The 25,158-nt window shown below is 41.9% G+C and overlaps 1 protein-coding gene across 10 annotated transcripts in view; it reads left to right on the top strand.

Moving 5' to 3' along the window:
• Nucleotides 1-25,158, top strand: part of LOC114451557 (pleckstrin homology domain-containing family A member 5-like) — a 71,713-nt gene that overhangs the window by 20,851 nt on the left and 25,704 nt on the right. For 7 of the 10 annotated variants that reach the window (XM_028430275.1, XM_028430274.1, XM_028430272.1 and 4 more), the window contains exons 4-7: nucleotides 18,399-18,482; nucleotides 20,918-20,956; nucleotides 24,476-24,596; nucleotides 24,723-24,827. In XM_028430275.1, the coding sequence (XP_028286076.1) occupies nucleotides 18,399-18,482; nucleotides 20,918-20,956; nucleotides 24,476-24,596; nucleotides 24,723-24,827 (349 nt within the window). Of the gene's footprint in view, nucleotides 1-11,182; nucleotides 11,430-18,398; nucleotides 18,483-20,917; nucleotides 20,957-24,475; nucleotides 24,597-24,722; nucleotides 24,828-25,158 lie in introns of those variants that run through there. The other 3 variants (XM_028430280.1, XM_028430271.1, XM_028430276.1) reach the window with 2 other exon arrangements.

The following is a 25,158-nucleotide window of genomic DNA, read 5'->3' as shown; positions in this document are numbered from 1 at the left end:
TGCTGCTAGTCAGAGAGGATGAGGGAGAGAGAGAGAGAGAGAGAGAGAGAGAGGATGAAGGAGAAAGAGAGAGAGAGAGAGAGAGAGAGAGGAGCAAACATGATACAAACATGATACAGTACAGAGCAAACATGACAGCAAGATGAAACAGTGATATATTGTAATGATATCTATATATATCGTCGGTCCATAAGTAGGAATAGTAATTTGATAGTAAAGATGAGCAGCAGGGGCTAGTGAAGTCGATGAGCACAGGAGAGACTGCAGGTCAGTATGCAGGTCTTGAGCCCTGCAAAGAGAGAGAGCGAGAGCGAGGCACAGAACTACAAGGAAGACAGTTAACACAGATTATGAGACGATATTACCCAGTATGATCCAGACTAAGGAGAGTGGAGGAGAGGTCAGAGGGTGTTCAGAGGATCGTGTTTGTGCCCCCCGACAACGTAGAGCAAGAGAGACTTCACGGGCCGGACTGCAGGTCATCATCCAGGTCTTGAGACCAGTGTGAGCCAGACTAAGGAGAGAAAAGGAGAGGTTAGAGGGTGAGAGGGTAACTGCTCAGTGGATCATGTTTGTGCCCCCCGACAACGTAAAGCAAGAGAGACTTCACGGGCCGGACTGCAGGTCATCATCCAGGTCTTGAGACCAGTGTGAGCCAGACTAAGGAGAGAAAAGGAGAGGTTAGAGGGTGAGAGGGAAACTGCTCAGTGGATCATGTTTGTGCCCCCCGACAACGTAGGCCTAGAGCAGCATAGCTGTGCTACACACTAGGTCTAAGGCTAACTGTACGCCTTACTAAACAGAAAAGTTTTAAGTCTAGTCTTAAAGGTGGAGGCAGTGTCTGCCTCTCGGACCCAGATTGGTAACTGGTTCCATAATAGCGGTGCCTGATAGCTGAAAGCTCGTCCTCCCATTCTACTTCTATGAATCCTAGGAACTACTAGTAAACCTGCACTCAGAGATCTGAGTGTCCTATTAGGAACATATGGTACAATCAGGTCCTGCAGATACAATGGAGCAAGTCCATGAAGAGCCTTGTAGGTTAGAAGAAGGATCTTGAAGTGTATTCTTGAGTCCACTGGGAGCCAGTGAAGAGACGCTAGGACAGGAGAGATATGATCCCTTTGGCTGCTTCCTGTCAGAACTCTAGCTGCTGCGTTCTGGATCAGCTGCAGACTGTTGATGGAGTAATGTGGACATCCAGACAATAAAGAGTTGCAGTAGTCCAGTCTTGAAGTGACAAAAGCATGGATGAGCTTTTCAGCATCACTCTGAGAGAGGATGCTCCTGATCTTAGTAATATTACGCAGGTGAAAGAAAGCGGTCCTGGAGACCTGCTTAATATGAGAGACAAACGACATGTCTTGATCAAAGATAACTCCAAGGTTCCTCACAGTCGTACTGGAGGCCAGAGTAATTCCATCCAGGGAGAAAGTATTATCTGATAAACTAGTTCTGAGATGTTTCGGTCCAAAAACAATGACCTCAGTCTTGTCTGAGTTTAATAGTAAAAAGTTGGAGGACATCCAGTCCTTTATGTCCTTTAGACACGCCTGTAGTCTGACTAGCGGCTCCGTTTCTTCAGGCTTCATGGATAAATACAGCTGGGTATCATCAGCATAACAATGAAAGTTTATGCCGTGCTTCTGGATGATGTATCCTAGAGGGAGCATGTAGAGGGTGAACAGGATCGGTCCGAGCACAGAACCCTGTGGAACACCGTGGTTAACCCTTGTACCTGTGGAAGACACATCGTTAGTGTGAACAAAATGAAATCTGTCAGATAAATATGATTTAAACCAGCGCAGTGCTGTTCCTGTAATCCTGATCTCGTGTTCCAATCTGTGTAGCAGGATGCGATGGTCTACGGTGTCGAAGGCAGCACTGAGATCCAGTAGAACGAGTACAGAGACGAGACCCCGGTCCGATGCCATGAGGAGGTCATTGGTGACTTTAAGCAGTGCTGTTTCTGTGCTGTGATGGGCTCTGAAACCAGACTGGAAAGCATCAAACAGACTGTTACTACACAGGTGGTCGTTTAGCTGACTTACAACAGCTCTTTCAAGTAGTTTGGAGATAAAGGTGAGGTTGGAGATCGGTCTGTAGTTTCCTAGGACGTCCGGGTCCAGTGAAGGTTTTTTAAGTATCGGAATGATCACAGCAGTTTTAAAAGCCTGTGGTACATATCCTGTTTCCAGAGACAAGTTGATCTGTCCTAATATAGAGTCTCCGATCAGAGGAATAGCATCCTTGAGGAGCTGTGAAGGGATCGGATCCAGAAGACAGGTAGTAGGTTTAGACTTGCTGATGCTGGTGGTCAGCTCAGGGAGGCCGATGGGCGCGAAGCAGTCCAGAGTTAGATCAGGATCCGTTTCCAGAAGTGGCGGTGTATCCTCAGCGGTCACAGAGAGATTGTGGTTGATTTGTCCTCTAATAGTGGTGATTTTATCAGTGAAGAAGCTCATGAAGTCTTCACTACTAAGAGCTGCAGGAATGCGAGGCTCCACAGAGCTGTGGCTCTTTGTCAGCCTGGCCACGGCGTTAAAGAGAAAGCGCGGGTTGTTCTTGTTTTCTTCTATTAGTGATGAATAGTAGGCTGTCCTGGCTTTACGAAGGGCCTTCTTATACGTCAGCAGACTGTCTCTCCAGGCCCTCCGGGAGTCATCTGATTTAGAGGACTGCCACATCCTCTCCATCCTACGTGTAATCCGTTTCAGTGATCGGATGTTTGAGTTGTACCACGGAGCTAGCCTCTTCTGGTTTGTAGTTTTCTTCTTCTTCAGTGGAGCAATCCTGTTTAAGACTGAGTGTAGTGTGTCTGCAGTGTTGTTGACAAAGCGGTCCAGCTCTGCAGGAGTAACATTTAAGTTGGTACCCCCATCAGTACTTGGGACTGTGGGGAGTACTGGTAGGATTGCTGTCCTAAACTGCTTTACGGCGTCTTCAGACAGACATCTGCTGTAGTAGACCTTTTCCTCAGGTGCTGGTAGGTCTGAAAGAGAGAAGTCAAAAGTTATTAATGAGTGATCTGAAAGAACAGGATTTTGAGACCACACTAGCAGGTTCTCAGCTTCCAGGCCGTAGGTGAGAACCAGGTCGAGGGTGTGACTGTGACAGTGTGTGGGTTCATTTACTAACTGAGAGAACCCAACTGAATCCAAGAGTGAGTTGAAGGCAATCTTCAGACTGTCGGAGTCGACGTCCATATGAATGTTAAAGTCACCCACTATAATGACTTTATCTGTGCTAAGCACTAAACTTGATAAGAAGTCTGAAAACTCCAGCAGGAACTCTGAATAAGCAGCAGCAGGTGGACGATACACTACGACCATGACATTATTGGTTTTATCAGAAGTAGGCCAAAGCAGGAGCCTAGCCCTCTGGCAGGCCTCCTGAGCATGCTCAGTAGTAGATCAAAACCTTGTTTTATATTGTCGCCACACTTCTCTCTGTGCTTCTCTCTGTGTCACTGTCACAGCATAGGCGGCTCAATGGACCAGACAGGAAGGGAGACTGCAAAGTCAGCCAGTGTAGTATTGTGGGGATGTTACAGTGCTATTTTTCTTTCTGCTGATTTTTTTTTTTACAGATTAATTCAGTGCCCAAAATAATCTGTCTTGTGGTAAACAACAGGAAGCACATTTCTGGAAGAATTAAAATGAATTTTGCTTAAAATGGAAAAGAAATTGAGACAAAACTAAAAGTTTCAGTTCTTGAAAGTGGGTTCGGTTTCTAGTGGGATAAAAGGCTTGTGCTTCATTCAGATTTAGTGCACAGATACAAGTTTTTTTTGGCAATATGAAACACACACGTGTAAAAGAATAAGATGTCTGTTATATACAGTATATGTATATATAAAAAACTCACAAATCAGGGAAAATGTCAGGTCTGTCTGTAGTCTGACTGTTTAACATGTTAAAAAAACTGCCCACCCAGGTGGAGAGAATTGGGCCTATCAGACGCTATTCTGCAGCTGCAGCTAACTAATGCAAAAGAAATGTAAGTGCGTGCAATAAAACCTATTGTAGGGTATTTGAATTGGTGTTGTTGTCCTTGAGTCACTGAATTGCATAATAGACAACAGTGATTAGAGAAAGAGGAAATGCTTGTGAGGCCAGTCAATCGTCTTGCTGGCCTCTTGGCTAACTTTTTGATTTTCGCTGAGAAGTTAAAATTACGTTTGTTTGAAATTAAAATCAGACCTTTTCATTCCTTTATTACATACGGACACGCATTACCTCGAGTCTGGTGGAGCAGCAGAGGTACCGGTAATTACATTCATAATGGTTGTCTCAGCACAGTTGCTGTAGTATAAAGGGCATTTGGGTGGCAAAAGCTGACCCCCGCATCTCAGACCTTCTTCTTCATAATCAATCTGAAACTCCAGAGGGAAATGAACTGATAGACTGTGCTACTATACACGCCTTGCTGTGCTTTTCTGTATTGCTGTATGATCATCAGTTTTATGGAGGCTCACTGCATTGGTGTGGATGTGGTTGTTGTTACTGTCTGTATTGAATCAGTGCCACAGATTGCATTATCGGCTCCCGGCAGGCTCATTACACGCAAAGACAAGAGTTGATGCCTTCATTAGGCTTACGTAAGTGTGTAAGGTTCAGACTATAGGCTGTATTTTGTGTCTCAGTCATGTCCACAGCTAAAATGGTTCAGATATTTTTTCATTATTTATTATTTTAGTACTTGAGAATCAGTCCTTGATTGTTTTTTTTCTTCTGCTTTCTAACTCTATTACAGACAATATATGAGAACCGCCTGAAGAGACAGAGACATTTGTCTTACCGAGACTTGTTTTATACGAATGACCACTTTTACAAGTGTGTCAGAACACAGTGTGGAATCTCAGTGAAGTACTCTGAACTTTATTTAGCACATCATAGGCTTTTGTGCCTTGTTCTCTGGAATTTCTCAGAATTTTTTGTTAGAAATTGTCCATATACTGCAGAAAATCTTTGTATATTTGTATATACAGCTCTCAAGCTGCTTGGACTCCACAAGTTGCGTATGCAAAACATGATCCGACAGTGTCCCAAGAAGTTCTTGTGATGTCACAAGCACTTGGCTTTCTCAGTCTTCAACTGCCACCATAAATGTTCTATGCTGCAAAGTGTTTTAGAGTGCCATGAACCACTTCCTTAGAAGCCTTTGGTCTAGCCCTAATTGGATGCTGAGAAAGCTTTTCTTTGCTTAAAGAAGCTTGTTTGACGTATCACTTAGTTCTGATACCATGTTTCCCGCTGTCACGTGCTTCTGGGACTCTCTGCTGAGAGGATTGTTTGGACAGAATACCTAAATATTTTTTTCTAGCCCAGTACATGACATTTTTAATGCTCATTATGTTGCCACACTGAAGCCCTGTGGATTGACGATGTGCTTAGCCAAAGGTTTTAGTGTTTACTTTGAAAAGTTGAACTATAAATTATTCATATATTACCTTGTGTGTTTGCCTGACTGTGTGTTGTAAACACAAGCTGTGACGATAGATGTGAAGCTCCTACGTGCATCTATAGAATGAATAGCCTTGGGAGCATCCATTCTCTTTGCTGATGCACTGAGTGCAGAAAAAAAGAAGTGAAAGTCAGACCTAGCCAGCATGACTTGACATGAGTTGTGGGTGAGGGAGGGCATTGAGGGGGCTGGGCAGGGTGATACCTCATGCTAGAGTGCATCGCCATTGGCGTTTCACAACTTGCAAACTTTGGAATTTGTGACTGTCAGTGCTGCCAAGGCTCACAAAGCAGCCTGAGCAATGAACGATTCCAACCCCTCTGTTCTCATGCTGACCTCCTGTGATGTCACTAACCATGGCCATTGTGCTTGATAAATACTGTGTGTTCACTGATCTGAACACCTCATTTTTCTCCCACTCCTTTACTTTGTTATTGTTGTGATTAAGGAATCTGAGCTGATCCCTGCATGGTGCACGTGTTTCCAACATATAGAAGCACTCCACAGGACATGTCATTGCAGTACGCTGATTTTGTAGGCGGCTTATTAAATTATGGTCAGTGGGGTGTTGCAGTTCATTAGAATATTCAGCCTTCACAAACTTCCCGGCAGCCTGCGGGACTGTGTGACTGACTTCCTCATTGATTGGTCCAATTTGTTAACCACAGCAAAATTAGCCATGTCCCCCTTATAACTACTACTGTAAGTCTTGTGTGCAAGTGTAAACACAATTTCATTCATTATAACAAATAAAGATATTTACAAAGACATTGGTAGCTTTGAAAAAATACTCTCAGGTTTGCACAAGATTTAACCCTTGTGCATTGTTCGCAAACACTACCCTTATGTGTTGTTTGGGACAAAAACGTCCCCTAACTTTAACGGTTTTAAAACTATATCAGAAAAATATTTTTTTGAAATTTTTTTGCATAGACCTTTTAATTAACTTCAGTTCTGATCAACAGTAGTGAAAAAATCATTTTCCCCCAGGATTTTAACCCTTTAATCACCAATTTCATAAGAGGTGGTGCAAATAAACGGAAAAAAAAACACACGAAATGGCTCATTTTTAATAGTAAAGGTGAATGTGGACTGGATTTTTTTTAACCTTTATTACAGTCTTGGTCATGTCAAACATCAGTAAAAAATTGACTTTATTGCATTATTAGTTTTTGCACAGCACTGGATAACAACTTAATAACAACAACTTAACAACTTAATGACCCTATTAATATGGTCATTAAGTTAAGTTAAGTTAAGTTAAGTTAAGTAAAAATCAAAAATGTTACCTCCTACCAACAGGGTAAACCGCCAACAATCAAGAATGCATGATTATGTAGTGCCATGGCTGTGCAGTCAAAAAATGTGGTTATAATGGAAGTCTATGGGACAAAAATGGCCACGAACAACACATTAGGGAGAAAAAATGAAAATCCAGTGCTGTGCAAAAACTAATAATGCAATAAAGTCAATTTTTTTACTGATGTTTGGCATGACCAAGACTGTAATAAAGGTTAAAAATAATCCCGTCCACATTCACCTTTTCTATTAAAAATGAGCCATTTCGTGTGTTTTTTTCCAATTTTCAGCACCATCCCTTATAAAATTGGTGATTAAAGGGTTAAAATCCTGTGGGAAAATTCACTACTTTTGATTAGAACTGAAGTTAATTAAAAGGTCTATGCAAAAAAATAAAAAAAAAAATATTTATCTGATATATTTTTAAAACCGTTAAAGTTAGGGGACGTTTTTGTCCCGAACAACACGAAAGGGGGTAAAATTTATATATATATATAGCATCCTGTGTGTGACGTATTTTACCTCTGGAGCATGCCATGTCATGTCCCAAAAGTAGTGAGAAATCCTTCCTATCCAAAACAAAGCCATGTGATTCCTTGGTGTAATCCATGCTTATCAGTCAACAGTGAGTCAACTCTTTAAAAAAATATGTTAGTTTTAATGAAGTAATGTCTCTGGAGTGATTTGAGCTGGTGCATCTGAATGTGACCACTAATATGGTGCCTTGTTATTTTTCAGCTCCACTCCACACACACACTGCTAATTACTGTAGCAAGAGACACCCTAATTCCCTATACATTCATCACACCAGTATACTAAGAGGGCGGCCATTTCAGCCCATCTTCTTAGTGTCTCCCTGAAGACGGTCTGAAAATGGAACTGTTCATGCATGCAGTATTTGTAACTTATCACTCAGAAGGAACAGGCCCCTCCAGAGCACAGAATCATGGTGTCCTCTTCACCATCAACCATACACACAGCTGTTCAGAAGCACCATCGGGTAATAATCTCCACCTTGGTGACAAAGAGAGAGAGAGAGAGAGAGAGAGAGCGTGGGAGTGTAGGTGGAAGAGGAAAGAGCCAGAGACGAGAGCGAGTGGGCAGGTAGGAGAGGCTCCTCTGAGAGCGGATAAACATGTGAACACTTAGCCAGTCCGTCTCTCCCTTCCTGTCTCTCTCTCTCTCTCTCTTTCTGACTCTGTGTGGGCAGTTAATGAGTCTGAAAGTGTCTCCTTGGCATCTGTGTGCTAAGAACCAGTTGAAGCTTCTCGAGTAAAAGAAACACTTTATTACTTATTCATAATTGGATGTAAAGGATTTTTTTTTTTACTTTTCAGTTTCATCTTTAAGTCACTGTGCAGCCCCAGCTGTCATGTGCTACACTGGTTATTAGACATTAAAGATTATTATGCAACTAAACATTAACATTAACAACACTAACATGACATGAAGGGCAATGCAAACACAGTATGGCCTAAAAAAAAAGCATATTCTTAAGTACAAACCATAATCAGGCATTATAATACTCCGTTCACACTGGGGAAAAAAATGTGGCTTAAGCAGGATTCGGCCGCATCCAGATCAATCCAGATGTGTTTTTTTCTGAGTGTGAACACCTCGAATCCGGCTGTATCCAGTTTGATTTCAATCCGGCTAGATCCACCTCTCGTGGGTGGATCTAGCCGGATTGAAATCAAATGTGGCTCAGGTGTGAACGCAAATGTGGCGAGCGAATCCGGCTAGCGACATGCTACTTCCGGTTAGTGACGTGCTACTTCCGGTTCACGGGGCTCGACACGGGACAAAAACCGCACGACGCATGCGCACACGCGGTCCTACCGCGGCGTGAACGGACTCTGTATATTACGAGGCGCCGCCTAGTGGTTTGGAGGATAGCAAACATGCTGGATGAACCCGGATTGAGTGCGGACACAAGTGTGTGCTAGCCAGATTTGAAAATAGGTCTGAACGCATCCAGCTTAAAGGCTGTCTGGGCTCAATCCTACTCTAGCTGGAATGACTTTCTCCAGTGTGAACGGGGCCTAAGATCGTCAAGCGTATTCCAGCACGTGGTGTTGTTCTCGGTTGTCTTGCACAGGTGTTGCTGTTGTTCACAGCTTCTTTGCCTTTGTACATAGCGGAACGTTACTTTACAGGGCCTTCAGGTTTGACAGTCAGACAGCAGCAGTGGAGTTGAACCACTGTTGCGATAACATCGACGGATCTGAGCTTGCCCGCCATGTTTTCCTAACTATGTCATAAAGCCTAATGGTGCATAGCCATAAAATGTAGAGTACTTAGCTTTTGGTTTGGGATGAAATGGACTTTGTTTGGCCTTGGCTGGCCATCCCCCCCCCCAACCCACACTTAAACAGATTCTTGGAACAGTAGTCAGGACTCCCACTCCTACACTGAAGCGGCTGATGAACTTTAAATTCTTCCACCGTGACCTTGTCTCCTAATTTTATAATAAGGAAACAAATAGCAGTTGCACACATGACAAATGCTCAGCTTTTGAGTTGAACTTGCATGAACTCAGAGACATTAAAATGGAAAAATAGTAACAAGTTACACTCTGTTCAGTTTTTAACGCTGCCTGGAGATGCACACACTGGAAGAAAAACACACACAAAGAACCACTATCTACCATCTGGCTAAACAGGAAAAGGTCAAACACCTCAGTGGACATGCTCATTTCCATCCATTTAACAATTCTGCTGCACTTTTGTAATGTAGGCTCCAGTCTTAATAGTACTCTCTGATGATCCTAAAAAGAAAAATGCAAACTCACCTATGGGTGTTAACAGGTTAAAAAAATATACACTACTAATATGGTAAAATGGGGTATATGACAGACGCCACTGTTTTATCTTACAGCTTAAGAGCACTGTGTAAATGATACTTTGGGAAAACTACCGGTATGTATGTTGTGAGGACCAACTCAGCACTACTGTTTGTAGCCACTGTGTCACATTTTTATAACAAATGTACAGACCGTCACAGTGGAAAGATTTTAGGCTGTTGTTTGATTTGAGCACTGACAGCACAAACATTGATTCTGTTATACTCTGGACAGACAAACCATGCTCTCTTGCACAAGCCCGTACACAGATGGCTGAACAGCTTGCTTCGACTTTCCCCTCTGACACCTTTTTTTTTGTGGGTGTTGAAGCAAAAGCTTGTTCTTTGCGATGGATTTATCTTCCATGAATTTGGTCACTAAATATCATATCCCATATATCCTCCCAGATATCCATTATTCCCCCCATCTTCTTCCTGGGTATAATGTTGTTGTCCATTCTGCCGCCCCAGGTGGTGGCCAGCTCCAGCATGGGATGTGCTCCCTGGAGGACCAGAGATAGCTTAAGCATTGAATGTTCTAGTGCACCCCTCACCCCTCTTTGTAATGGAGCCTAATGCATTATTTATGTAGGAGAGCTGGTCAAGGTAGTTCACATATTAGTGATGGTGTAATGCCTCTCTACAGTGCGTTCTGCCCATAAAGAACATTGTTTGCAGTGAGTGACTCTTTCCCAGCTACAGTATAGCTTTAAGATGTTGAAGTATCACTTAAAGGAGGGAGCAGGGAGAGAAAAGATGCTGCTTAAGAGAGCATTGACCGTCTCTGGGTGTCTTCCTGCACCATTGACTGCACCCAGCAGGTTGATGAGTGGAGGAGCTGTTTGCCTTCTTGGTTTGAGCTGAGGTCATTGTCCGGGCTTTCATGTCCTCAATAGCTGCAGGCTCCCTGCTGAACCTACTTGATATTCAGTCCTTTCTCTTGCTTCATCCTATTGAAACTAACAAGCCTCAAACAGATAGCACCGCTCCAGTAAGTGGGCTGTACGAGGATGGAAAGCAGAGCTAAGATACAGTATGTTCTGAACTCTGTGACAATGCTTTCAGACACTTTTACTGCACCTTTATCCGTGATGAGCCTCGTCATTTTTCATTTTTTTCTTTTTGCCAGGACTTGCTGAAGAATGAGCTGAAGGGGGGGGGGGTGCACCTTGTTTAGCCACTTTTGACGCCAGAAACAACAAAGCTTTCTCATGAAATAATGCTCAAAGTCATTTATGTGTGACCCTGCCTGGATACACTCCTAAACAAACAGAGGAGGAGGGCTGGAGCCTGTTTAAATCAGGGCTGTGGCTCAGTTCCTCCATGTGGTTGTGCTATAAATATTGTTACTGGGGCTATCCCATATTTTTCCGTGCAGTTCCACATTTCCTCCACACGTGGATGGGTTTGAAATGGTATTTAACTTGTATGTAGAGAAATGATTCGTTTTATTTCTTCACTATCATCCTGGAGCCTCCTCCTCTGTGTGTGTGGTGTGAGCGGACTGCTGTTTGGCGGATCTGGTAGCTGTGCTTGTTCAGTGCCACCTTTCCTTTGCTTTTTACATCCGGACTGTGACATCATCGCCTCTCGGGTTTCAGTGTGTGTCTGTACTACGGGCGCACGCGGCATGCAGCAGTCAGCGCGAGTACTTCAGCCGCGTGAGCACCGCAGCAGCAGCAGCAGTGGCGCACGGAGAGAGCGCACTTTACGCATCTTCAGAATAAAAACTGCCGCTCACACCAGGATACAACGCGTCTTCTTCTTTTGATTTTCTTGCCTGCCTGACTTCACCGCCCGGACATTCATGGAAGATTGCCTTTGTAAGTGCTTAATATGTGAGCGGCATGCTCCCCCTCTCCCCCTCTCTCCCTCTCTCTTAACGCGATAATGGTTGTGGTATTTAATTTGTATTGATAAATATAAAGGGGCTGTTCAGCCTCTGTGATCGCTTATAATCACCTATGGACGTGTTTTGTTCCTTGTGTGTGTGTGTGTGTGTGTCTATTGTGCAGCGGGCACCAACGTGTCCTCACGGTGTTCCGTCCTGCTGCTTCTGTCAGAGGTTTCTTGTATTGTTACCTCCTAATTTATTAGCGCTTGTGTGGCCATTTTTTTTTACTGTTTCCTTAAAATAAATTGTGCACGCCGATTCCTTTTTTTTACTTTATATCTACAATCCCGTCAAGAAATGCAAATTGTTGTGTAGCCTCCTTTTCTGTCTGACTGTGCATCACACTGAAAGTAAACAGCCTGCAGGGACAATACTTTTATTACATCCTGAGACTTTCTGTCTGTGTTTACTTTTGATGGTTATTTCTGTTTGCATCATTTCCATTTCTCTGCAGTGTATGCCATCACTGTAACCACACCACTGTGCTTTTTTTCCATTCTAACTTTGCATTTGATCATATATTTTCTGTTGCTCGCTGTGCTGAACTCTTGCTGTGATCTTTAAAAGCTTTTATCTGTTAATCACAGTCTGTTAAGCCATAATAGCGTTGCACTGTCTTTCCTGCAGTGACCCAGACTATCTAAAAACCCGACCAGCTAACACCCACTGCCAGTACACCATCGGCTCAACAGTGTGCATTATGTTGTCTTTGATTTTTCAGTCTCGTACTCCTGGAAGCAGCTAAACCAGTTCCTTATATCCCTGCAGGATATGACTTTAGGAGTGATGTTAAACTCACATGTGTGAGCTTTGGATCATGTCCAGACATCATCTGTGAAGGGTGCCTTTGTGTTTGACAGTATGTATCAGTAGGGGTGGACCTGTGTGGTCTGATTGATCACAGCCTGAGAGGACAGCATTGATAATAAACGTAATAAACATATGTGTGGTAGAAGCTGATATTTAGGTGTTTCCCTTATTCTCTGTTGTCATCCAACACCAGTGTTGAATTTGTGGTCTTCAGGCTGAGGGGCTTAAAACCTGAGCAGCACTCACAGGCTGTATGATTTGATATGAAATGTTTAAAGACTTTTAAACAGAAGCGTTAATGTAGATAAACACCAGCAGTCAGTGAGCCGGAGATATCAAGGGGAGAAGAGGGCGGTGCCCCGTTTGTTTTTCGATCACTGAGTCAGAGACTAACCAGCAAAGTGGTTAAAACTGCAGAGATCCCCACATTCAGCCTGTTTATATGCTGTTATATACAAGGCACCGCATCTTAGTCAAATGTTTTCATGGCAGAAGCGGTCCTTGGTATTTGATTTTCAAACTTAGTTTATGGTTTATGTACACAAAGTACAGTGTAGGCAAACATTTTCAGTTCTGCAGTGTAAAATATTTCTCAGTTCTTTTTCCTTCTAACTAAACTTAGTGGTAAAAAGGGAATAAACACCTGAAAGCAGCTGCTACTTTCCACTTCTTACAAGTCTCGCCTCTACAGAAGACAGCCATTCCTAAGCTACTCTCTGTTGTAATCATGCATTTTGACATCTTTTCTTTTGCTGCTAGCACCCTTAGTGTACTTCTTTAAGGAGCTGACCTGGATTACATGGATATAAGTAGTGTTTTGGGTGTCACACTTCTGCTCTCTCCTGCATTGAATGCTATGGTAGTTCTGGTATGGATGTGACTCTTACATAATTACAGTGTTTTTTTATGTCGGATGTAAGCCTGGTGTTCTCTTGAATGAAGCATAAAAATGCACATTGTGTAGTTAACAAAGGCAGCCTCACAGACACTGAAAGTGAAGATAGAAACTTTAGATCTGTGACTAATGTCATAACATTGGGACGTTTCTGGTTCTACAACAGGATTTTAAAGAAAAACCATTCTCTTTGTCTGCTGAGAATCAGTTGCAATTGGTCAAAAGGTCAAAGTGAAGCTTAGTTTGCACAGAAAAATTCATCGCAGTTCCTAAAAGTTCCATGTTTTTACCTCTTTCAGCCAGCGTTTTATGTTTTCTTAGGATGACAGCTTGTTTCCGCGGCTCGGAAATCTTTGTGAATCGCCTGCTCAGCTGTGTTACCTTGACACACTTTGCACACAGTCACAGCTGCTTCGAGGGGGCTGTAATTTAATTATTTGTGGAGAAAAACTGATTTGTTGCCCAATTGAGCAGCCGTTTTCTGTGGTTAAGTAAAAAAAGGTCCAAGGTGAAAGTCAAAGCTTAACATCATGCAGCTGATGCTATAGGCTGCGGTCTGTTGCAGGTTTTTCCCATAACACCTCTTAGATGTTGTAGTAGAGATTCCAGGTATTCTCAATTGCTTCATGTTGCAGCACTGCATGTCATGTGGCTTCTTAGGGGACTGCAAAGCCCCTATTTTGTCTTTTTTTTTGTCTTTTCTCCTGCTGCCCCCCACATGCCCTCTCGCAAACTGCCTATTCTGCTTATTCAGCTCAACTTTTGAAAGGAGGGCTATTCATCCCACTAGTCAGTGTCCATGTGGTATTGAGGGGTTCCACTGCAGACCAGCTCTTTGCAAGCTAGTTAAGAGTTCTTACCTGTTAATGTGAAATCCGTTACTTTACTCAGATGTTTTGTTCAAGCTCCTTCCTGTGAAATAGGATTAGTTTTATGAGCATTAACAGAAGCACTAAGAAAGGTTTGTTGAATTACAGTGGATTTGTCAAAAGAAAGTTTGCTTCTAGATTGTTTTTGGACTTTTCTTATTGCGTCCTCGATTAAATAAGGAATATAAAAACCTTATAACAATATATTAGCTGAACTTTACTAAGAGAATAGTTACCTATGACATTTTGAGACGTGTGAATATAGCCTCAATGTCACCTCTTCATGCATAGTTAATTATCATGCAAACACACTTGCTTATGCTACTGTTAGGTGCTGTGATTGCCCTTACCTGCCTTTAATGCTATTCTGCACCATGATGTGTCATCGTTCCTAAAGGCCTCTACTGATGATTCAGTTGTTGTGGTAATGTATTTATAAATGTTGTCTAAAAAGACTGGGGCATAATTTCCCAAAGTAAAGGAAGCACTGTCAAAAAAGCATTGAATAAGTAGAACTGAGGCAGAGACATGCTGTTAGCAGATAATGGAGCGTTTGGCTGTGAATCATTTTATGCAACACAGAAGCTACAAACAGGGAGTCCAGTAATTAAAGGAGAATAACACATCCGTTTCTTATGTGCTTCTCACCATGCGCTTTGAGTAAAACCATGTAAAAGGATCTCTGCTATCCAGACCCCAAAAAACACAGTGGTCAAAAAGTTCCATTGATGTGATTTAGTGTCTTAGAGTCACTGAATTATCACGTCAGAAAGAAATCACAGCAGTTTATGCCATTCACAATGACTTGACAGTCTGTTTCCAGTACTACTAAGGAAATCCCCTTCACAGGCACACTGAAGGATTCCAGAAAAGGACATAAATCATGTTACGATTGTTTTTACTTCACTTTGAACTGTGGAAGACTTGATGTTTGTTCCCCTTTATAATGACTTTCTATGTGTTGAAAGATATATACTGTAGTTTAAAATCAATCGAGATTGATGCTGAGATATTTTGTTGATGAGTTGAAATGAACATTAAGGCCCTTAAACTCTGCCGTTAAAATCCTGTGATGTGTTGTCAAAACTCAGGAAGCCCTTTCACCCTCTCTCTAATGTGTGGATCCTATCTCTGAGCCTCCAAGTTGTTTGTGGTTAAACTGCAGTAGAAGAAAAAAGAGGGATCAAAGACCCACCCATAGCAATAAAAGCTTAGCCTGTGGAGATCCGTTGTGACCCCCAGACCTTAAGCTCTTCATTACTGCAGCTTGCTGCTAATTATTGTGGACAGACAGGTCAGAAGCCAGAAACCCTCCCCACTGCTGGGTGGTCACTTCTTACTGCCGCTCCTAGTTCCCCACCTTTTATACATCTGAGGTCAAGAGAAATGGAACCTCCTGGAGCCCTTTGTCGATACCCACCCTATAAACCAACATCTCCCTGTGGAAAATACAGAGAAATTCTAAACCTTGCTAGAGAAGAAGAGTATACAATGTTTTGCCCTCTGTTGAGGCAAATGCTACCACATGCTCCCCTGATTGTGCAGAGCTGTGATTTTATGCTAACATAATCTGGACTGAAGTGACCACAGACCACATCCTCCAGAACATGTGCGACTATTTTAAATGGTCTTGCAAGCTAAGATTAGTTCGACGTCTTTGAAATAATATTTTTTACAAAGAAGGAGATATGATTCTGAGCTGAAGCTGAAGTGGATCTTTCCGTAATGACGGCTGTTGTCGTCAGCTTTAATTACATTATTCTCATGATGATTTCAGAGAGTCCTTATGTTGTGAAGGACGAGGCAGTCAGCTCACATTTTGACAGTAATTGCTTCACAGTGTGATCTGGTCATGTTTACAATCAGCTCCTGATCCCGTATTGAGGAGGTAAAATTAACTTTGTGTGAGGCTGACAGACAGATGCACGTATAGTTTGAATCAAATGACACAACCGCTGTGGGTTACATTTGTATTCTGTCCAGTGGAGACTTTCTACTAAAAAAGGAGGCACATTTTGGCCTGCGTACGACCACAGCCTTGTTCCGAGTCTCATGTTTTCCACTGAGGTTCAGGAACTCACTGTCTCACTCCCATATCACATGGACCATGCTGGGAATGTTTAGGACCTTCTCAAATGGCTTCCGTCCATAAAGGGATACTAGGGACACTGACTTCTAACAGCAGAGACATGTGTACATAAACTTCTGCTAAAAGGTCCTTTCAAGTTGTAGAGATATACGAGCTGTTGTTTAGGATTTCTTTTCTTTCTATTATATGTTTTCTGCATTATGTTTGGCATATATTGTTTTTTACATTTAATTTTGGGTAGTCAAATATACATATTATAACTTTGGCATCACATTGGAGGCTCACTTAATGTAAATCCACATAAAGTCGCCTTTGTGGTTTTGTCTGCCTATTTCTGAGAAAATGTCTGGATATTTTTCGGATAGCACTAGTAGTATGTTTGGCTTGTTTTCTTTGGCAGTTCATTGCGCAACTGGCATACAATTGGCGTCTTTGAGTTTGTATTTTGAGGAAACATACTCACTGTACCATCATTCAGAGCCGCAAAGGATTTCACCATCAAAACAACAAGCTGAAAAACGCTAGGAGCTGAACAGACTTGCAGATACTCGGTGTGTTGATTCTTATTGGGATCGGCAACACTACACAGTTATTCGGAGTTGTTACTGAGTGATTCTGTTGCATATTTACAGTGCTGCATCCTGCAGGGAGCACGGTTTAGTGCACTTTACTGGCATAAGGTATTAAGTGCATTATGTATGAAGTCACTCAATATGTCTTTTATGTAGATTTCTTTTTTAAATAATGTAGAAGGTAGCACTTTCCTCTCCTGTAATCGAATGGGATGCATTGCCAGTTAATTGTTGAGCTAAATACTAAATGTTATATTTAAACCTCTTTTCTTTTTGTCCATGGCTAAAGGACCACATTAAAGTAAAGGTAATATGCATGTATTAAGTAATTATTTGCAAAAATGAATCAAGAGTATCAAAGCTTTTTAGAGCTCTACTATACAGTTCTACATAACTCTTTCATGGCTATGTGAATATGTACGTATTCAGGTTTTCGTCTCATAAATCTGTTACCATCACACATGCATTGTCGAGCAGTAAAAGCATGTGTGAGGAATACCAAAGAAATATGGTGCCATTGGCCTGCCTCAAGACCGCACGGAGCGCTCTGCTGCCAACAGTGCCTCCAGTAATTATAGACCAGAGCTGTGGAAAGCGTTGCTCTCCAGGCTAAACTGAAACTAAACCCTCTATTTCATACTTGGTATTTGCTCTTTTCAGTACCCCATGTTTAAAAACGTTGTTATTTTTGGGCTGTAGCTTGACTCTCATCTGTTTATAGTACAGCCGGACTGACTTGAAATACAGAATAACTGTCCAGCGTGCAGCAGAAGCAGCAGCAGCAGTAGTAGCTCTGTTGTTGACATTGCTGCTCGTTCTGCATTGTCTAATGTTTTATTTAATCTGATCAATATATCTATAACATACTAACTTCCTATTGGTGTGTCGGAGTGATGGCATAATCAAATAACCATTGATTGATTTTCCATTTCTGAATAATAGGCTATGGTATTGGAAGCAGATGAATTGCTTGTTTGAATGCAGTTAGGTTAAGAAAAGTAATGTAGATCTAAGTGGGAAGATTATCCACCTCCCCTGAGACTATCCACATAGACTGACCAGGCTGTGCTTTAGTGGAAAGGGGCTGTTGTTGATTCCTCCTCTACAAAGACTGTAAGGTCCTGGTGTTCTAATTATGCCAGGGTGGAAGTGACTGTGGCACTGTGGGCTGCTGTAATTGGCCAGCAGAATGGGTGGGTGGCATCCTCTGTAACTCTGTCATTAGATAGTGTAGGATGGCAGAACAGCCTGCAGAAACGGCATTGTCTGGTCATTTCAGTGTTTATTTAAATGGGATTTCAACTAGTTTAATGTTCATGTTGTTTAACTAGAGGCATATGTAGCACATAGTTATTGTGTGAGGATTCTATTGGCATCCTTTGTGTCCTCATGGTGTATTTGCTAACCTGTTGTGTGTCAGGTTGAACAAGTCCTCACAGTTTAAACTCTGTCTTGGTGTTTACTTATGTATGGTTCATATGTCCTGTCTTCTCTACCCAGTTAATGTAAACTTTACCTCAACTCTCACAGTTGGTAGGTGAACTATTTTCTCAACCCAACTCCGAAACTCTGAACTCGCTGATATGCATATCTTGCTGATATGTTCGAACTGTTTCAAAGCATTGATCACTTTTTTTTTCTCCTCTCCCTGTATTCTCAATAGTCACAATGAGCGGAAGGTGACCTGCAAGCATCCTGTCTCGGGCTCACCCTCACAGGACAACTGCATCTTCGTCGTCAACGAACAGTAAGTCTCTTGTTTTTGCTTTTTAGAATGCCACTGGGTCGCTTTTTTTTTGTTTTTTTTTAGCACTACAGTATGCTGTTGAAACTCCTTATGTGTAGGCAACATTGCATAAGTCGTTTCCGTTCTCTATTTGCAGTTCTGCACTTCCGAAGCTTCTATTCAACGCATCCTTCTTTATGTATTCATATTCAAAACTTATTATGGATGAGATTGAAAGCATCACTTTCGAAGGCCACATATTATTAAGGAGTTTTTATTCATTGTATCAGTTGTCATAAAGTAAGGGTTTATAATCTCAGGGCTCAGGACTGACATCGGAAATCCATTGTATCATGTACACATCACATAGCTGGAAGGCAGTGATTCACATTTTGTTCCTTGTTCGGGCCTGAACAACAGTACGTGACCTTTTCATTTGTCATAAGTGTTAGGATATGTCCTCCACACATCCATGTGATCATCCACGCTGCTCTCAGCACTAGGCATCACGTGTCTGTCCACATGATTGAATCGGAAGCTAGTCATCTTGAGCTTTTACCATAAAGAGAACAACTCTTTATAAATGAATATCACCGGCTTCAGAATGACTCTGCGGTAACTTTTTTGTGTCTTTGCCTTGTTCCACCATTGTTTATTCCAACATACAGTATGTCTGTGTCGCAGTCCGATTACACACATACTAAACTATTTGTATAACCACCCACAGCCTGACATTACCATCGACTTTCATCGTTTCACTCTGGCCATGTTAACTTAACATTGTGCAACACGTTTCAGCTCCGCTCAGTTTCTTGGTTACGTCAGATATCTCTGTCAGAGTGGATCTCCCACATTGTGAGACGGTTCGCAACAAAGTCATGCCATCACAGCTGGTGTCACTTATTTTAGCAGTGAATGCTAATTGAAAAAATGTTCTGCTACAAGACACATCACTCCCATGTGGAAAACTGTGAGTAACTGGTTGAAGATAAATTCCCTGATGGCTGGTCATTATTGGTACCAGCTTCAGCTGTCGTGTCTTGCTATACATCAAGTACTCATCATCACCTACTCCTGAATTCAGTAATATTCAAGAGGCCGGCCGCCATCACTACTACACAGAATTTTTGTTCACTTAAATCATCAAGACATGGTTGTGAAGAAGCTTGTTGTGCTGTCGCACCGCACTCTGTCGACACATTCCTCTCTTCGCTGTCGCTCTCACGTCTCTGCTGTTTTTCACACCAAGGAGCACAACATTCCGCTGCAAGATGATATCTCATTTAGCTGAATCTATAAGATAATCCTCAAAGTGGATGTGGATGTATATCAGATGTGATGGAGGTCAACTGGTTGGAAAGGCAAAGGCAAAGTGGTAAAACTTAGAGCTTGAGTCATTGTTATTTTGAGTTTATTACTGAGCCTTTTCTAACTGTTGGATTTGTTTTAGCCAGAATAATGAGGGGAAAATCTTCACCCGGGACAAGTAATAAATGGCAAAGGCAGATTTAAGCTGCCACAGGGATAAAGAGGCCCGGCAGAAAATCTCTGCCTAATCTTCTCTCTGCTTTAAAGACATCCAAAACACTAATCTTTGCTAAGATTTGGTATCATATTAGGTTAGATAAAACACATCAACAACATAGATTTAAAGTAACAATGAGCAATTAAAACAGAGGAAACCAAGGTGAGTTTTGTGTTCAAACTTGATTGAGAAAATCTCTGGTGAAGAGGCAACATGTAAAGAAAGACACGGGACAGGTGTTGTGCCACAGTGTTTAGGAAAGCTGCCATTGGTAGGACAGACAGTAACTATCACATACCAGAACAATGTCAGGAAGCTTCTCACTTGAAGATTCAGTGCTCAGGTATGCACAGAGCTTTGCCCCTGTGTTGTTATTGAATGACAAATTTATGTTACACAAGCCTTTGCTTAACCTTCTGTAATATGTGTTTATTACATATACATCTGTTCCTCATACTTACGTATGGCTATGCTGTAATATGGGACTTACTTCTTGTGTCATGCCTGAGTTCTGTATGTGACACGTGGCGGCTTCACCCACCTCTGTGAATGTCAGCCTATGTCTGAGCCTATTTTTGGTGGCGCAACTGTAAATATTTGTGGACAGTCATTCCCATGCTGAGCATGTTAGGTCAAAGGTGAACTCAAGTGAGCTAGCATGAAATCTTTTGCCCAGGAAACTGGAATTATTTTGTTTCCATACAAGTATACACAAATACTAAGACAGTAACTAACGGAAATAGGTTTTATTGACTGTCTCAGAGCTGGAACAATGAAATCTTCTAAGAATTGTAATTTGCCTATAACTGGTGTAACCTTTTCAAAGTTGGTTAGGTCAGTACATAATAACACAGTATGAGCAGCTGGTCGTCAAACCCATCCACATGTTGACATTTAATTTAAAAACAATTATCTTTCCTCTGTTTTATAGTGTGAATTGTGGGAAATTGTGTCACCCAGCTTTTCGCAGGTAATGTGTCATTCGGTGCAAATGTGTTCTTCACATTTGTTTTTATGTAAAACACTTGGACATGTCTGTCTGTCAATAGTCATTGTTGTTCCACACTAACAACAGTGTCAACTGTGGGTGTTTTGAATGTTGTTTTGCCTGATAACCTGTTACTGTATATTTGCACTTCAGAGTTCTGTAAGGTGCACTTTACTGTCTGAACCGTTTGTTGTGTTCTTTTAAACCTTTGTGAGTAACTAGCTACAGAGAGATCTTTAAGCTGCACATCTTTTTGCAGACTGCACTCCTGTTTGGTAGGTCTAAAACTATTACTTGATCATAAGCCCAACGTTGTTAAATAATGTGGTGAATACTATAGTGTTCATTCTTTTTGATAAGGTAGGAGACCTACAATGTCACACTCTGTTAATTGTGGGTGTATTATACAACTGAGAACTGGGTAATGTGACCTGCCAAAAATCTATTTTTCCTATTTACATGAATATAAATGAACTCTTACTTACAAGACATGATATCATTGTATTGCATGCTGCTGGAGTGTTGACTCAGGGGACCACGTCTGTTAATGTTATTATTTGTACTTAGTTCCTTGCAAGGACAGTGGACCTGTGACACTGTAAAGTGCATTTGCTGATATATGATCTGAGCATGCTGCCCTTGTCTTACAATCTTTTGTTCATTAAAAAAAAAAGATAAAAGCTCACTTCAGCAACACACAACAGCCTTATCTCTTTGGAAATGCTGTGTGGTCATTTTAAAATGCACCCTCAGCCACTCAGTTCAGTGTTCCCCCCAGTGTGCTCAGAGCACCAAGCCTCAGTGGCAGTGTAATCCCTCCTCACTCTTTTTTTTTTGCACACACAGACCCACACACTCGACACAGGCGCACAAAATCCATGCAGGACAAGGCAGCGATCTGACGCTTCAATACATACGGGTTTAGCACAGCATGTGCACTGAACTCTTGTCTTGTTGGGCTTTGCCCTCACACAATTTGCTGAAGGTCCACTTTGGTTGCTTATACTGAACTTTAAGTTTAATGAAATTCTAGATGATTTTAGGTTCAAAGAGCCTAATTGACACCGACTAAAATTGTAATGGAAAAAGATTATCCTGACATTGACTTTAAGACACACTGGCAGCTTGTCCAGACTACTTTCTCGCAGGTAACCGAGCAACTGAATGTGTAGTGTGTGTGTGTGTGTGTGTGTGTGTGTGTGCGCCTTTACAGCTTGACTTTAAGGTTCATTGGCATTGCTGTTGACACTGAGCTGTGGTAAACACAAGGATGAGTGTGTTCTGCATGGCATTCTTCTACGATGACTGTGTTCTTACATTACAACCCAAACCAGAAAAACGTCATTTAAAGCAGGAGGCATTCAAAACAGTGTGTCAGGATGCTCAGTAGTAGCATAATCCATAGAGTGTCATGTCAAAGTATGATCATTTGATGGTCTCCATTGTATTTGTTAGTTCTGGAGATGCTCAAGGTGGGGATCACTTAGAAATAATGAGTTACTCCCTGCTAACAATTGTGTGTCTTTCTTATGAATCAAACCCAAGAGAGCAAACACTGAGTGAGGTAGTTTAAAAAGTTTATTAAGAGACAGGGGAGATTGGTGAAGGTGATGAGGATGGCGAGCTTAGATGAAGGGCAAAGCGAAGTGAGGTTGAGAGCATTGTCGGCAGGCTGGTGGCTGGTTGAGCAGGGTGCTAGGAGAGATGATTGGCTGGAAAAGGTGACTGAATAGCTCGAAGTGACTGAAGCAGGCAGGCATGGGATGAATGATAGTTTAAAACGAGGGAGAAAGAAAGATTAACAGCAGAGAAGCAGCATTGTTACCTTGTTGGTTTACCCTGTGATCTGGCCAGTAGTGGTTAGGTGTACTGCAGCTCTGAGGAATAGATGAAAGACAGGTGTAATGACTCACGTAAGTGGAAGATATGAAGTGACTCTTCCTCCCTTGTATTTCTTTTCTTGTGAGGAATATATAAAAAAATATCAGTTTTCAGGGTTTTACTTTGTGGCCTTTTTTCTGTTTACACTCCAGCACCGTGGTATGTTGCAGTAGATGCATACACAAGGAAACTAATCGCACCAACACTCTCAGTTTGACACACCCACTACTTCACTTTCACTGCATGCAGATTGATTATCAGGTCCAAAGTAATTATCTGCAAATCAGAGCCCAGACGTGGTGTGGTGCCAAATAGAGCATCAAAATGGAGCAACATCTCTCTTAGAACAGTCAGCCCACTCCTCCCACCCCTAACCCCACTCCTCCCACCCCTACCCCACCTCTGTGTTTTTGATGGCAGGCGAACATACCATTGATTGTGGTTCAGTTTGGATTTCGCCTGTCACTGGAAGTGTAGAAAACAAAATGTCAGCTCAGTTTGTGCAGCAAGTTCATTACATGGAGAAGAAGGCAGCTCTCAGTGGCTACTCACTCAATACCAGCTCCATACAAGCAGTGATTTTAAATTTGCCCAATCCCATTACACATATTTATGATAACATTTATATTGAAGGGTGACAATGGAGTGTACGAGAAAGAAAACCACTCTTTCAGGCATGTAAGTTGGTTTGCTTCCTCCCACTAAACTTTGTACCAAACTGTCTTAATGCTGGCAAGATTGTCATCGTTTTGTCATGTCACATGACATAAAGGGGTCTGTGCTGCACAGGAATGAATGTCCTGTATGTAGGAGGACGATGTCCTATCTTGCCAGTTACCGAACTAATGTTGTCGTGCAGTGCATTGTGCATCCTGTTTGTGTGTGTTTTGTGTACGTTGGGTATAACAGCATGGACTCTGGATGAAACATGTTTTTTGGATTGATTGAATGTTTTGTCTGCATCACTAACATAAGGACAGATGAACAGGAAGAAGTAGGTGGTGTAGATGGATGATAATCTGGATGCAAGGTTTGCAGTTTTTTGTCCTCGTGCAGTGCGGCGAAACCACCGTGTTATAGGTAACATTTTGTTCAGTGCTGCAGTGTTTCTGCTCCAATCTGTTTTGTGTCCCTCCAGACCACAACATTGTTCCCTTCCTAAAGAATATAGGACATCTACATGGGCCAGAGACAGCTAATTTCACAAGGTGTTCTGTCCAGTGGCAAAAGTCTTGAACTTGCTATGCCTCCAACTTTTGCTTTTCAGTGAAACTTTTGTCTTACCAGAGACATCCTGACCTGATTCACTGCTACAGCTGCTTCATTTCAATATGTCAGGGAGACTTTGCAGGCCATTTACTGTAAAGCTGTTCAAGACCTTGAAATTTATTTGTGCTGACATGGTGGGAGTAATTGGCTTGATTCATGAGCCCATGTTGGGTTCTCATTATAACTGAGAGTTTGAACTTCTGAAGAAGGATGAGGGAAAGGATGATAAAGGGCCGCTTTCTCCTAATTGTTTTATTTTATGGAAACGCAGTCGGACATACTACACCCTTTGCACATCTGACTGCAATGTCTTAGCTTTGCGCTCTTGTGCTTTGTTTCTTCTTTGTTTAGATCTGCGTCCAAAGTGCCAGCGAATGAGAAGACGGAACGGCCAATAAGCACCATGAGTGAGGCCTCCAACTACACAGGCGGCTCGGACTACGCTGCAAACCCCAGCAGTCCAGCGGGACGTGTGAGTGACACACAGGAATACAGGATTATCCTGCACGTCTGTTAGGACAATAATGAGAGCTGGATCCTGTTTATGGCTTAAAAGTAGTTGTGAAATGAGGTCACTTTTTTTTTTTTCCTCACTCAGCCTTCAAGACCGTCTAAAAAAATCCACAATTTTGGGAAGCGATCAAACTCCATCAGGAGGAATCCCAGTGCCCCAGTGATCAAGAGAAACTGGCTTTATAAACAGGTGAGCATCAAAGATGTACATATATACATGTAAGGCGTACATACATATATACATATATGTATATATATGTGTGTGTGTATGTATATGTATATATATATGTATATATATATATATATATATATATATATATATATATATATATATATATATATATATATATATGGTTACAGGAATTTGGGGCTGGTGTAACATTTAGAGAAGGCCCACTTTCTATTATCAGCATTATTCTTTCTATTGTAATGCAGGATACAGGGAGTGTACAAGGTGAATCGATACATCAATGCCTTTCAACTTGTTCCGCAGTGTAATATGCCAACAAAAGTTCACTTTC

The sequence above is a fragment of the Parambassis ranga genome, chromosome 19, assembly GCF_900634625.1.
Source record: "Parambassis ranga chromosome 19, fParRan2.1, whole genome shotgun sequence".
NCBI classification, from domain to species: Eukaryota; Metazoa; Chordata; class Actinopteri; family Ambassidae; genus Parambassis; species Parambassis ranga.
Note: the sequence above shows the minus strand (reverse complement) of the source record. Positions and strands in the feature narration are given on the sequence as shown.